This window comes from Dendropsophus ebraccatus, chromosome 2 (genome assembly GCF_027789765.1).
Source record: "Dendropsophus ebraccatus isolate aDenEbr1 chromosome 2, aDenEbr1.pat, whole genome shotgun sequence".
Classification (NCBI taxonomy): domain Eukaryota; kingdom Metazoa; phylum Chordata; class Amphibia; order Anura; family Hylidae; genus Dendropsophus; species Dendropsophus ebraccatus.
The window spans coordinates 40,088,086-40,103,258 of NC_091455.1; the positions used below are offsets into that span (position 1 = coordinate 40,088,086).

Consider the following 15,173-nt stretch of genomic DNA (forward strand, 5'->3'; position numbering starts at 1 on the left):
TTACTGAGTGGTATTGTCGGCATGATCTGGCAGGAACTCTGGGGTGCCTGCGTATTTAGCAGCCACTTCAGGGAAGACCTGGTCACAATGGGTCTCCTCAGATGTCCTTGTGCCTCAGAAACAGGGTGGGTGATGGGACAGGGGAAGCAAGGGGGGGGGAGGAGTCTGTCGAACTAAGGGTGATGTGGTCAAGATTTGGAGGATTATCACATCCAGACACGGATGTGAATTAAATTAAGTTGCTTTGCGTTATCCTGTGACATGTCGGATACCTCTGTCTCCTCACCATGTATTACTGCCTGTATCTTGAATATGTTACATTTCACTGTTGGTTCTTTCCCTCTCTCCAATTGTTTCGAGAGATGGGGTGTTTGTAAGTCTGTATGTAAATCAAAATTCTGAAAATTGAATAAAAATTTATTTAAAAAAAAAAAAAAAATGAGTGGGGCACTATTAACTATGTACTATGGGAGTGCGGATTCTTCTATAGTCTTTCTATAGACTTTTTTAAAGATCTTGATGATGGAGCCATCTTTATGATTTTCACATATTATAAGGCCCCATTCACATTACGTGAGACACCAGCCATTCTGGGACCCGGCCAGTGTCAGTGAAGTTTATACTAGCCGGTACTGCAGTACTGGCTGGGATAAACTTCATTTCTATTGAATTGGGATGCGGGCGCATCAGTGTGTGCCCGCATCCCAATTCACCATTGAACACAATCGAGAGTGCGGCCGAAGCCGTACTCTCCATTGTGTGAGCTGTCAGGGTTGTGCGGCCCCTATTCAATGAAATGCGGCAGCACAAAACTGACATGTCAGTTTTCGTGGCGGCCGCTAGGGGTCACGGCCAGAGTGTATACTATGTGTATACACTCTGGTCAGGATTCCATAGACTGCAGCACAATGTAAATTTTCTATTAATCATGGCAGTTGTTGCAAATCGGCAACAATGGATGTGATTAATAGAAAATTTATGTTGTGTGAACGTATCCTAATATGGCATTGAAAAGGTGGTTTTCCTAATAGATGAGATCACTCAAAAAACCTTCATTGTTTTTAACAACACACTTTTCTTAGGTGACTTAAAGTGTCACTGTCGTTTTTTTTGTTGCAGAAATCAATGGTACAGGCGATTTTAAGAAACTTTGTAATTGGGTTTATTATTAGGCAAATATGCCATTATTTGCATTCCAAATGACTTTCCCCAGGTCCCCCCCTCCTCTCTCTCATTCACTGCTCATTATCAGGAAAACTCGACTCTTTTACATCAGTCTTGTCCTGTGTAACCTATGGAGAGGAGAGGGGGGAGGAGGGAGATTAGTCACCAGCAGAGAGCAGAGAACAGAGGATTGCACAGTGGGAGCTGTGTAAAAAGAAGTATTCATAGGTCAAAGAGGTCAGTGCTGACTGTCAGAGGAGGTAGCCCGGTGATGTAGATGTTGTTGTTTGTTGTCCTATTTTGGTGCCTCAGCTCCCTCAACCCCTCCCCTCTCCATAAGAGAACAATGAAGACAGAGGGAGAGCTTCAAACTGCTTTTTCATTATAAAAATGCATTTTTATAATAAACCCAATTACAAAGTTTCTTAAAATTGCCTGTACTATTATTTCTGCAAAAATTTAAACGACAGTGACACTTTAAAGCGAATGTACCACGCTTTGTTTTTTTCACATGAACAGACAAGCACTGGCAATTTTTTTTTTCTAATAATTATTAAATAAATTAATGTTGTCATTTAACTTTGCAGGAAATTGTTAAAAGATAAAGGGAAGCCAGCAGGACCCACGGTTATTAAGAAAGGCTTCACCCACCTGATACCATCAAAAGAAGACACCCCGCGTCTTTTCAAAGCGCTAATGTCGGCTGCTGCTCAAAAACCGGGAATGCGCCTATTACAGAGGGTGAGGATGCAAAGGGCTAGACTGGTGAGAACTGGAAGATGGTAATACAAGATCACCACTATATATATATTTATATATATATATATATATATATATTTGTATATTTAGTCAGATGTGTATATATTATCTGCATCGGTCACAGAACACTAAATCTATATTATGAATAAGGTCCCAATGCACATAATCCTGCAAAATCATATATCATCATACAATTGTGTATAGTATAGGACCCATTCTGTTCTGCGGGCCATGAAGGGGCGGGTCTAAGTCCTGATCATCGTGTGGGTGGAAAGCACGCCCACAATACATTGTCCCATAGCTATATACAGTGTCTCTCGTGTTGCAGCGGGGTTCGGCTATTGGACACCTTAAGGTTTTACCTACATGTGATAATCAGAACTTTAACCCCCACTGCCATCCCTCCAAGTCTTGGAAGGGGGAGAGGAATAAAAACTTTCAGCACTGGGGAGTTGGCTAAAGCCCCTTTAAGTCTTTCTATTAGATGGCTTTATAAATCTCCCCAATTATGTACAATTTTGCCTCCAACATTTGATGTGTACATGTATGTCATAATGCCAGGAAGGTAGGATGGAGAAGGTCAGGATGCAATAATATTTGTCCCTTTGTGTAGTGGTATTTTTTGTTAAAGTGGTCAGCAAGGAGAGGGACACTATTTCTAAAGCTGGAGGTAGTACATTTATACAGGGAGTACTGTTTATAAGACAAAAGCACTATTTAAAAGAGGGGGGGTCAATATTCCTAAGGAAAGGAGCACTATTTCTAAGGAGGGGGTTACAATGTCTAAGGAGGGGGGTAGTATTTATAAGGAAGGGGTCACTATTTCTAAGGAAGGGGTCACTATTTCTATGGAAAGGAGCACTATTTCTAAGGAAAGGGGCACTATTTCTAAGGAGGGAGTCACTATTTCTAAGAAGGAGGTCACTATTTCTAAGGAAAGGGGCACTATTTTTGAGGAGAAGGTCACTATTCCTAAGGAACAGGGCACCATTTCTAATGAGGGGGTTACCATTTCTAAAGAGGGAGGTAGTATTTATAAGAAGGGGGTATTATTTCCAAGGAGGGGCCATTATTTCTATAAAGGAAGCACTGTTTATAAAAAAGGAACCACTATTTCAAAGCAAGGAGCCCCTATTTCTAAGGAAAGGGACACTGTTTCCAAGTTGGAGGGAGCTATTTCTAAGGAGAGGATCCACCATTCACAGTAGCCAATGGTAACAGCTCCCGTTTCTATACAGTGATTTCTTCACAAGTCACAGAGCATGCTTAGAACACTCTCCCAGAAGTCAATGAGATAGCTCCAGGAAACTCTGTAAGCTGTTAAGCTGTCGGAGAAGAACTGAAGCTCCGACAATGTGGCTACCCCAATAATAATGTGCAGAAAACTAGATTTGAAAAACTGTACATTGGGGGGGGGGATATATATATATATATATATATATATATATATATATATATATATATACATAGATCCATAATATCCTAACTGTATATATATATATCATTCCATGTACACATTTACAAAGAAGGAGTTGGCTAATGGACACCGTATCCCACACCACAATGCTATTTATTCCACTATAGTAAGCTATCACTACTTAATTCACAACCTAACTTTCCCATTTAGTGTAAGCTTCCAAGGTCAGCAAACTTGCGCACAAGGTCGTAGAAACACAGACTTTATGGAGAGGAAATTATAATTCTGCTGTTAGTGATACATTTCTACAGAAAGGTCGATAGATGCATCACGCAGCAAAGATGATGGATAGCCATTCACAGAATACAGCAGGAGAAAAGACTGATTATAAGCAGAAGAATTATAATATGGTAGCAACAAGAGTCGGGGAGACGCTGTGCTATGGAAGCCTGCACAAAAATGAGATTATGAAGAGAGACTGTATCATCCACATTTTGATAGCATTGCTAATTCAAGTCACTTTGACACAATGATTCATGATTTTTGGCTTTTCCTTTTGAGCTAAAATAAATCCAACTTTGTTTTTGGTTAGAAAGTACATATTATATATTGTTTGGAAACTAAATTCTACTGATTTATACAAGAATGGCTTATTGTACATATACTGAGTAAGAATCAATGATGCTAAACTCCTAAACCCCACCAGCCTTATGTCAGACACCTTCGCTAATACTATTGCCATGGCAAAGTTCCATTCAAAGGGATAGCTGCAATACCGTGCACTGCCATGTGGCGGAGAGTACCACCGGGTAGGAAAAAAGCGGAACAACCCCTTTAAGAATATAGGTGAACAACCCCTTTAAGAATAAAGGCACTGCAGCACTATATTTTGTAAGGGGTTGTTCACCTTTTTTTTTCAGAATCTACTGGTGCTGAAAAGTGCCAGAGATTTGTAATTTACTTCTATTAAAAAAATCTCAAGTCTTCCAGTACTTATAAGCTGCTGTATGTCCTGCAGGAAGTGTTGTATTCTCTCCAGTCTGACACAGTGCTCTCCTCTGCCACCTTTGCCCATGTCAGGAACTGCCCAGAACAGTCCCCATAGAAAACCTCTCCTGCTCTCCAGACTGGAGAGAATACATTATTTCCTGCAGGACATATAGCAGCTGATACTGGATACTGGAAGAGTTGAGATTTTCTAATAGAAGTAATTTATAAATTTCTGGCATTAGTTGATTTAAAAGAAAAAAAAATTGGTGAACAACCCCTTTAAGATCGGTGGGGGTTTGAGAAATTAGAACTAATTCCCATGTGATAACAATGAAAAATTTTATCTTCAGAGTTTACATTTACAAAATCTATTTATATATGCAATATGAGATCCCTGATGAAGTCGTAAATGATGGCGAAGCACGTCGGTCCTCACTTCTTATCCAGAGGGCTCTAAGATCTTATGATTAGAACAGCGGACATGAATATAGGACAATATATAAAACATGGCAGTAGCAAGTGCTAAAAGGTAACGAAAATCAGGTGGCATTGATTAATTATGTGTAAAAGAAAACCTATAGAGGAAAAGACAATAGAAACAAGATATAACATACATTATATTTTATGAAATGCCAAAATATTAGCAATTGAGATGACTGAAATACAGGTTTTTTATTAGGGTTCGACAGAGCCTTTAGTAAATATGGCAGAAATTAAGGGAGCCCACCCCGAGTATCCTGGGTTGGGTTACATTCCTTAACCCCTTCATGTCACAATTTTGTCACAATTTTCCTCCTCGTGTTTAAAATCGATGAATCTAACCTGCTGACAGCCCCTTATAGCGCCCAAGACGATGAGGAGGGAGGTCTTACCTTCCTCCTCGCTGCCGGTCCCGCAATTTTAGTCGGAGTGCACTGCTAGGAGGACTGCCGTCATCCGGAACGCTCCTTCTAATGATAATGAATGGAGGGACGGATGACACAGCAGAGCTCCTAACATTGAAGTGACGATTACTCCGACTAACAGCGAGGAGGAAGGTAACACACAAACCTTCCTCCTCAGCCTCCCGGGCACTCTAAGAGGCTATCAACAGGTCAGATTAGCCATACTACTTTCATTTTTTCCCCTACAAACCCATATGAGGTGTTTTTTTGTGACACCAATTGTACTTTTTAACGATACTGTTCGATTTTCCATACAAAATGCTGTGGGGAAAAAATAAATACATATGTGAGGTGAAATTGAAAAAAAAAGTATAATTTCAGGGTGGTGTTATTTTTATGCTGTCCCCCCTGTGGTAAAACTGACATGTTATCTATATCTATCTATAAGTCACTACCATTATAACCATGTATATAACTTTTATTTTATTCTACTACTTAAAAAAAAAAAAGTGTTAAAAATTTGGGTCTAGGAGGCTGTGTGAGGGCTTATTTTTGTGACGTGAACTGTCGCTTTTATTGGTACCAAACTTGCATATATATGACTTTTTGACCACTTTTTATATTTTTTTCTGGGATGGGATGTGATAAAAAATCTGCAATTTTGCCCTTTGGCGTCTTTTCCATTTATGCCGTTTACCGTGCAAGATCATTTAAAGGGGTTATCTAGCGCTACAAAAACATGGCCACTTTCCCCCTACTGTTGTCTCTAGTTTGGGTGGGGTTTTGAAGTTCAGTTCCATTGAAGTAAATGGAGCTTAATTGCAAACCGCACCTGAACTGGAGACAACAGTGGGGGGAAAAGTGGCCATGTTTTTGTAGTGCTGGATAACCCCTTTAAGGTGTCAACACAACACAACGACCTGTAACTGCAGCTCTTCTTCTATTCAAGTGAACTGGAGCTGATCTCTAGTTACAGGTTGCCACCACCACACAGTGGATGGAGACAAGCTCCACTCACTGTGTAGTACAGGCTGATCACATTGGTGTCAGCACCTTACTGATGAGTGACTGATTAGCTATCCTGTTTAAAGCTTATCAGTCCATTGTACCCAGAAAAACCCTTTTAGGGTGCCTTCACATCTACTGGATCCACAGCGGATCTCACTTCTGTGGATTCGAAGCGAGAACCGCGGATCCGGTATCAGTTCACCCCTGTGATAGCACATATTCGCAGCGGGATTAACATCCCGCTGTGAATATGTGCTTTAACTCCCTGGTGCCCGCAGCCCCGCCGTTGCATCCCCGGTGCATCCCCCCATCCTGGCCACATCCCCCCATCAGCCCGCCGCCGCCCGAGAGCATACGGTACCTGCTCGGCGGCGCGGCTGCAGTGAGGCTGCCGGCTCCGGTCCCGCTCAGATCCGGAGATGGGCTGATGGGGGGGATGTGGCCGGGATGGGGGGGATGTGCCTCCGCAAGCTCTATAGTGTGCTGTGGTGAGTTCTGATTAGAGCGAGCGCTGATACTCTGCGGGGTGAAAGATCATCTGGCTGGTACTGCAGTACCGGTCAGGATGATCTTTTCAGAGTCTGGCCGCTCCATGACCTGGCCGGGTCACGGAACGGCCGCTCTCTTACACCATGTGAACATAGCCTAATAGTGATATTACTATTGAAGAGTATGAGAAGTGGTTAAAAACAGTATAACTGCAACAAATGGGTTAATGCTCACTTTCTTGTGGTCAATGGCAATGAAGAGGTTAATACTACCCCTTGGCCTCAGGGCCTGGTCAATGTGACTCCCTATATCTACACCAATGGTTCTTAGGATCCCTTCATCATGTCCAATGACTTAGTATATTTTCGGAAATTCAGCCGGTGAATGAGAGGTACTCAGTATGCTGAAGCCGTAACTCTGATTTAATATGAGGAAGTCGGGAACATTCAGAAAAAAAAAGAGCATTTCTGGAGAAGAAGCTGCTTTGTCATTTCCTTGACTACCAGGCTCCTCGGGAGCGGTGGCTGCTCTCACATTTTAATGCTAACTCTGGCAGTTTCCTAGAGATGGTATCACCAGCTGGAGGCCGGACACGTGCCGCTGCCTCCCAGACACAAGCTGACAAGTCATCTATAACTTTCTCAGGGCCTTCGCCATAAGACAGACACTGCAAAGAACTTCTGCCGGAATATTAATACAAAACAAATTTGTCATCGTGTCCATAAGAAATACAGTACATAAGATGAAATGAAGTGGCAAACAAAAGTATCCCTGTACTCAGCACTTCACTGCTTCACTGCTATACATACGGTGTAATGTTTGTTGTGGATGCTTCGGAAAAGTAAAATACACCCAGGAGGATAAGGACAAGTGACAGTTTAATACCAGTTATAGTGTTGTTGTTTCCAATCTTTTTATAATATACTCTTTATAGTTTCATACCCACTTACAAGGAATCTGTCACTAGATTTATGCTACATTGAATGAGGGCAGCATACACTGGTGGAAGAAATACTGAACAGAACAATGTACTACTTATATTATTCTGGTTAGCCGTTCTCCTGATATGTTGCACCACTCTCCCTGCCCTCCGGCTGCTGATCACATTTTATAACAACTGCCAATGAGTGGCTGGTGGGCGGAGTGTACTGATGCTTATGAATATCCAGGACTACTGAGCACACGCACATAATGGAAAGGATTAGTTATTGTTCTTGATATTTAGGAGGATGTTTTCGAATCAACTGCACAGAACAATGTGAGTGATATATCATTCTATTCAGCTTCTTTTTCACTAGTTTAGATAGGGCAGTATAAACCCAAAACTGACCAAAAAAACAGCAATTATGATTTTTTTTTACATGATAATCAGAAAAAAGTATGAAAAGTATGAATTTTCTACATTTGTTTTTTTATATTTTTGAAGACTTAAATGTATGATTGTGAATGTAAGAGGGGCAGATCATGTGACAGACAGAGCTCTCTCCCTCTAACTGCTTAGATGCCATGATCACTAATCAGTAAATGGCTGACAAGTGCTATGTATAGTCCCAGCTCATCGTGAAAAAAACATCCTCCTGACTGTCAACATACTTATATGGTGAATGACGTTTTGGGGTTTTTCCATCCTACAAAGTTTGATTGCAGAAAGGTTGAACAGGCACCCGAGTCTCCCATTATAATTAACAGGTGGATCATGCATGCATGATGGTGCTCCATTAATTCTTTATGGGAGCTGCAGAAACAGCCAAACACTTTATTCGGCAGCGCCATACAGAACAAATTCAGAAACATTCATTTGCGATAACCCAGGGCAGCCAGATGGTGTTAGCTAGGGCAGGTGTTGGTGTACCTCTTCAGCTCTTGCCACAGGGCCTGAGTGGTAGGTGACCTCCCTGGGTCCCAGAGACAGGCCCAGTAAGTAGTGTAGGTGCAGAGGAACTAGAGTCTAGAATAGACTTGAGTTGGAACTTTTACTGTAAAAAATTTCTTAAAGGCACGGTACACAGTAAATAACAATCATGGTGTAAGAATACAGTAGGTTTAAGGATCTCTGACTGAGATCCCCTGTAATACGATGCATACTTGAAAAACTTGAGAGTAGTACTTTTCTTTAAGCTTGAGCACAGACACTTTAAGGAAGTTGGAATTTAAGGTTACTTGGGGGTTGATACCTGACTGACACTGGGCTTATTGCAGGGAGAGAGAACTATCCAGACCCTTATGGCTCTCAGCTGGAGGGGCTTTAACCACTTTGGCTTAGTGGTGATAAACTTGAACAGTACCTGCATCCCTGGCTATGATTATGCGCTTGTTGCTGGCCATGGGCACAGAGTGACACAGAATCCAGGAAAACAGGCCCCATCCTAAAGCTAGCCATCGGGGGGACCCCTAAGAAAGCCTAGCATGTTACAGCAGAGTTCTCGGCTTGACTTGCAATCATCTAACTGCTGAATCACCTCCTGTCTCAGTTATCAAGGCTTAAAAAGGAAGAAGACGACAGCCCCTTAGCGTGGATGAGGTTTACTCCCCTGTCACTAGTAGCCTCACCGCAGGTGTTAATAGCCAAGCATGGCTAGTACTGGAACCCTTTTTAAAGAAAATATCAACTTAGAGCCCCACCTATGGGGCCTAGCCTCCAGGCCAGGCCCTGGAAAGTCCTTCATTCCTTACTCTGACTAGACTGGAACTACTAGACTACTGCCTAGCTGCTCTAGCACACAAAATATATGCCCCAGGGAGCTATCTGATTAGGGGAAACACATCAGGAGACATCCCATCTAACCTCTGGTAGGGGGAAGGTATAGAGAAGGGTCTGCTGTGAGATTCTCATTGACAGTGATTGGTTCTTAGCTTACAGTTAATGGCATAACACAGAAAAAATACATGTATTCACATAGGCAGTTAACCTCTAATAAACCTTCCTTCAGCTGTGCCATAGAGTACATAAAATATAGTGAGACATCTAGTGGTGGGAGTGCAGAATGTGTCCTTCATCCCAGAGCATACACACTTAATGGTACTGACCTACACACACGCTAAACAGCAGCTGAACATCCACTCTGGGACACTGCCCAATCTAACAGGCAATTTGGGTCCTCGTTCTCAAGATGCAGTTGGGCCCAAGCAATTGGATAGTGGACAATTTTGTTACATGACCCCTTTAAGCACTTGCCTCCTGTCATATATCCTCTATCACCTGTATGTTTTTTATCTAATATTTTTTTTCAACAAAATAAAAAGTCTGAACCAATCATATCATATTTTGGATAAATCCGATGTTATTGTTGAAAATTCTTCTTCCACATTCTTGCCTCTTACTGAGTGAGCTGTTTCCACATCTCTTTGTGTTGCAATGTCTTAGACATGAATGGTTGCATCTCTTATTTTCATGACATATTTCAGCATAATAGCTCGGATTTATTTGTGATAGAATCTGACAGGAAAAGGAGGCAGGTATTCCATTAGGTTATTACTCCACCATTACTAGGACAACTTGCCCTCTGCCCTGATGTTCTCAATATAAGACGGTAACATACAAGTAAATATGTAACCATTCTGGATGATGGGCGGCAGCCGCAGAACACACATAGCTTTTAACATGACACTACTTTAATATTTATTGCTTATTTCAATGCAAACAATGTATTTTTTTCCTACTTTTTAAAGGGAAAATCAGACGATCACGTTGGTGATGTGGCTACAAACAAGAATGAAATGCCCTTAAATCAAGGAGAACCGGAGAAAAGTGAGAATCCGAAAGCGCAGGAACCCGGCGAGCAAACAGTACAGGGACAGAAAGATGAAGGGAAGACAGAAACAGTCATCTCATCCAAAGCAAATATACCGGCAGATGCTAAAAACAAATCCTACATTATAACAATGTCTCCATCAGCTAAGGCCGGAGAGGGAGAAGTTCTTACCGTGGAAGTGAGAGAACCGGAAAAGAAAGAATAATGTCTGCAAAGATGGAGGACTGACCAGACAGTGCGAGTATCAGTCATCACTATCGCTTTCTTTTGTATCTGACTGAGAATATCGTTAAAGGGGGTCTTCACATTTTTAATGTTTCATTACAAATGAATACTTGTCACTGAATGGGAATTAAAGGGATTAAGACTCAAAAAACTGTATGTGCTTAAACTCAGGAAATATACATGCAAACTAAGGACAAGAGTGGTGTTGACTGAAATTAAAGGGGTTATCCAGCATTAGAAAAACATGGCCTCTTCTAGACAAAGCACAACTCTTGTCTCCAGTTTGTCTCAGTTCAATTAAAGTGAATGGAGCTTAATTGCAGACCACACCTGAACTGGAGACAAGAGTGGTCTTGTCTCTGAAAGAAAGTGGCCATGTTTTTCTAACACTTTATAACCCTTTAATCTTAAAATAGATTAGTTCACTAAGGGATTGGGTTATATGCTGCCTATAGAAGTGTATGGAGATTGGAGGAAGAGGAAGTGGCCGGAGAAGGACTTGGGCCTTATTCTCAGTGATTTTCAAGGTCCACGGATGAAGTCTACTATCTACCTCTGTGATCTGTGAAAAACCATCCGTGATAGCATCCGCTTTGCACCAGGGATAGCACAGATGTACACAGATGTCAGATCCGTGCAATCCGTGAAAAAGATGGATCCCATAGACTTCTACGGGGAAATCTGTGCCGTGTTCTTGTCTGCAGCTATACCAAATATGTGTACAGTACTTTTTCTCTCTCTACATTTATTATTTGCATTAGAGGATACAGGGATTACGTCTGTATTTTAATTTTTTTTTTTCTTTTTTTTACATCTTTATTTTATTTTTTGCCTTAGGGCTGAGCCTGATTAGCTCCCATAGCTATGACACAGGAGGCCTCAGGGAGGCCACTGGTTGTCATAGCTATAAACTCTGTGGTTGCTTCGCACTGACAGCAGCATCTATTGGGTTAACTGCCAGGATCCGACCACAGCTCGGGTCCCATCAGTTTTTGATGGTGCCCGGCTATCACTGACTGCTCCTACACCCGTTTTATCTGAGAACGTAATTGTATTAGTGGAAAAAGCACCACAAAAATAGACGTACAGTTATGTCCCTGGTCCTAAAGGGTTCGAGATACTTGATAACTTGCCATGTATCTAAATGATAGGGGATAAGCAGCTAATCAGTGGGGTGTGACTACTGGGACCCCGCCTTATTACAAGAACAAAGGTTTTTTTTTTTTTTTTACTTCAATCTTTATTTATAATTTTTTAAATAGAAAAGAAGATTCATGTTTAAAATCATATAGGATCAAGAACAGTACTTTTGAATTATTCCAAACAGAGGGATATATCCAGGAAGATTACATCTATAGCAAATTTCAAGAGGGGGTATCCCCAAAAATGCTTCTAGGTCATCTAATGCTTCTTACACTGAACCAGCTAAAATTTAACCCCTTGCAAAAGATACTGCTTCTCCCTTGTCCATGATTATTTTTTGCTTCTCTATGCATCCAAAACCTACCACTACAAAACGAATTTGTTCTCAACAATCTGTGATATTACCTACTAACACTCCTCAAGAGGAATGGCTCAGGCCATTCATCTATTGTACTAGCTGGAGCAGTGCACCCAGCGGCCCCCCACACCTTACAATCCCTAACCACATTCATCCAACAAATTAAGCGGTCATGGTCACACTCTTATTTTTGTGGGTGCCCCTTCCACCCATCCACTGAGGTCCAACTTGGTACAGCGAATGTCCCTATATTAGGGACCTTATCCACTCCACCTGCCGAGTCTTCAAACTACCGGGCATTCCAACTCCCATAGCCTCATGTGCCACAAGGGCTGAGAGTCAGATGCCCCGATTCTTGCACCCTTCTGCGGCAACTGAGGACCCCTGGCAACAGTCCCCACCACCAACCAGATTATACCACTCATTCTGTGGGGCGCCCACCTCTATTTTCATTTTATTTCAATTGACCTGCTTAGCCACAATTACTCAACCCATTCACCCTAAGAGGCCACTGACCACAATGCCCCAACCAGCACCCTGCTATCCATTATCTATTACTATATCTCCACCTAACCTACTTTTACTACTTAATCTTCATTTCGCCATAAAATTCTTTTTACCATAATTAATATTCATTACTTCTATACATGGACAGGGATTGGCAGTCTCTCAGCCCCAATTTTACAGTCTTGGGCACCTTCCAGCAATCCCAGAGTATGCCCCCCCCCCATTCACATCTCAATATTTGTACAATTTTACCCCTCTTCATCCCCCATATCCTCCTTTTCCACCTTCCCTGATCCTATCATAATAAACCAATTGACAAGAACAAAGGTTAAAGGTCTCTCAAATGTATTGACAGTGCACATGTTCAGCCACTGCTCCATTCAATCCCAACATAGCTGAGCACCATTCTTGGTTATGTTCATATGTCCCATATAGAGTGAAGGAAGCTGAGGCTGGTCATGTGCACTGTCACTCCATCCGATTACGAGACCTGTAATCTTGTGAGCGGTCAGACCCCCACTAGTCAGCTAGTTATCACCACTATATGTGTCACCACTATATATAGATGTCCCACCGCAGGTCATGTCCAGGCCAGTTCATCATTACACCGGGTATATACATCAGCCCTATGTGTCATTCATCTTAATTACCGAGAGAAGGCCGCATTAACCTGCATTATCCTATGACTATTATAAATAGGCACATTATAACATTGTGAAATAATAAAGCAAGACTGATGGGAATTTAATAGACTAAAGACTTAGACTTTCTACGTATCAATAACCGTCCCTGAGACCTATTAGATAAGTTCAGCGACTGAAGTGTCTCTGTATAAAATACAATTAGATTCCTGTCCCACAGCAATGCATTTGCTTATACAGGGTCATTTCTCCTCGCAGAAGCAGATAAAAGCTTATATGTCATTGATCTTCGTTGCGCTTTGTTCATGGATTCGAAACTGTGTCATTATTTTTCAATATATACCATAGGATACATTATAATGAACGTTCAGCATGCAGAACAAGTCAAGGAGTAAAAGATGTGACGGCGGCACCTTCCTGGAGTCAGCAAAGGAGGAAGGGCCACATGTATCATCCGGCGGACGGATGATTTTTGGCGGAAAGTGCCGATTTGCGTATTATTTTATACGCAAATGGCCGATTTGCGAATAAAATAATCGCAAATCGGCACTTTCCGCCGAGTACGCCAGGGGGCGGAAAGGGGGCGGAAAGTAGGCGGGAAGTGGGCGGAATGGAGGGCGCGGAGTCCGCGCGATTTATCATCCGTTCCGCCCAAATGTACGCCGAAAACCTACTCCAGTCCTCAGCTGGCGTAGGTTTTCGGCGGTGCGCACCGGCGCGCACAGGATTTATGTACAGGCACTCCGCCTCTACATAAATCCCCGTACCGCCGGAGCTGCGGGGGCATTTTTAAGTCCGGCGTAAAAAACGCCGGACTTAATAAATGCCTCCCGAAAACTTCTAGAATACTGCTCTCCTACTGAAAGTAGTGCACACCAAATACTGATGGCCACACCTATTTAGAGGGATTTCTATTCTTAAAGGAGTTGTCCAGGCTTAGAAAAACTTGATTGCTTTCTTCCTGCTTCTATTGAAGTTAATGGAGCTGAATTGTAATAACACACACAATCTAAGGACAGGGGTGGCACTGTTTTTGCAAGAAAGCTGCTGTGCTTTATTTAATCCTGGAGAACCCCTTTAATAATTCTTAGTTAAACATTTGACTTATTGAATGAGGAAAACATACATTTATTTTCCCCATTATATCAGTTTGAATTTCTTTGTGTTCAATTCTGTACAGATGCAATGTATTATTTATTAAGTTCAATATCCATATAACTTTCTGACACCAGTTGTTTTTTTTTTACACTTATACTAGAAGCCCCTCTGGGGTTTGGGTTATACCCCCTGGGGTTAGGGTTATTGCCCCTGGGGGACTTCTAGTATAAGTACACTGATGTCTCATTGAGATCTATGCAGTATAGTTATAATGCATAGATCAATGAGATTGGCACTCGATTGCATTACGGTACAGACCCCGGCCAGTGCTGGACACGGGGATCGCTCCTCCACAACATCACGGGGGGAGACCCCCCACTATACCACCAATGAACGGCTGCAAGTAGTATTCAGATGCAGCTTATAGCTACAAGCGGCACCCAAGACCGCGGTGGTTCAGACCTCTCTCAGACCGCTCTTAAGTCCCCTAGGCGACCCAGGACGAATAGGTACGCCCAGGGTTGTCTAGGGGTTAATTCTTAGTTAAACATTTGTCTTACTGTATGAAGAAAACATAAATTTATTTTCCCCATTGTATCCGTTTGAATCTCTTTGTGTTCAGTTTTGTACAGATCCGATGTATTATTTATTAAGTTCAATATCCATATAACTTTCTGACACCAGTTGATTTGAAAGGAAAAAGAACATTCCCCGGAGTACCCCTTTAATGAAACAGAT

General features: G+C 42.0%; 1 protein-coding gene across 6 annotated transcripts in view; it reads left to right on the forward strand.

The window, feature by feature from the left end:
• CNGB3 (cyclic nucleotide gated channel subunit beta 3) overlaps positions 1 to 10,815 on the forward strand; it is a 105,450-nt gene extending 94,635 nt beyond the window's left edge. For 2 of the 6 annotated variants that reach the window (XM_069957400.1, XM_069957401.1), the window contains exons 18-19: positions 1,752 to 1,929; positions 10,381 to 10,815. In XM_069957400.1, coding sequence (XP_069813501.1) covers positions 1,752 to 1,929; positions 10,381 to 10,668 — 466 coding nt within the window. In that variant the 3' untranslated portion in view covers positions 10,669 to 10,815. Of the gene's footprint in view, positions 1 to 1,751; positions 1,930 to 3,550; positions 3,805 to 4,680; positions 4,854 to 10,380 lie in introns of those variants that run through there. The other 4 variants (XM_069957402.1, XM_069957404.1, XM_069957405.1 and 1 more) reach the window with 4 other exon arrangements.
• Positions 10,816 to 15,173: the final 4,358 nt, after the last annotated feature.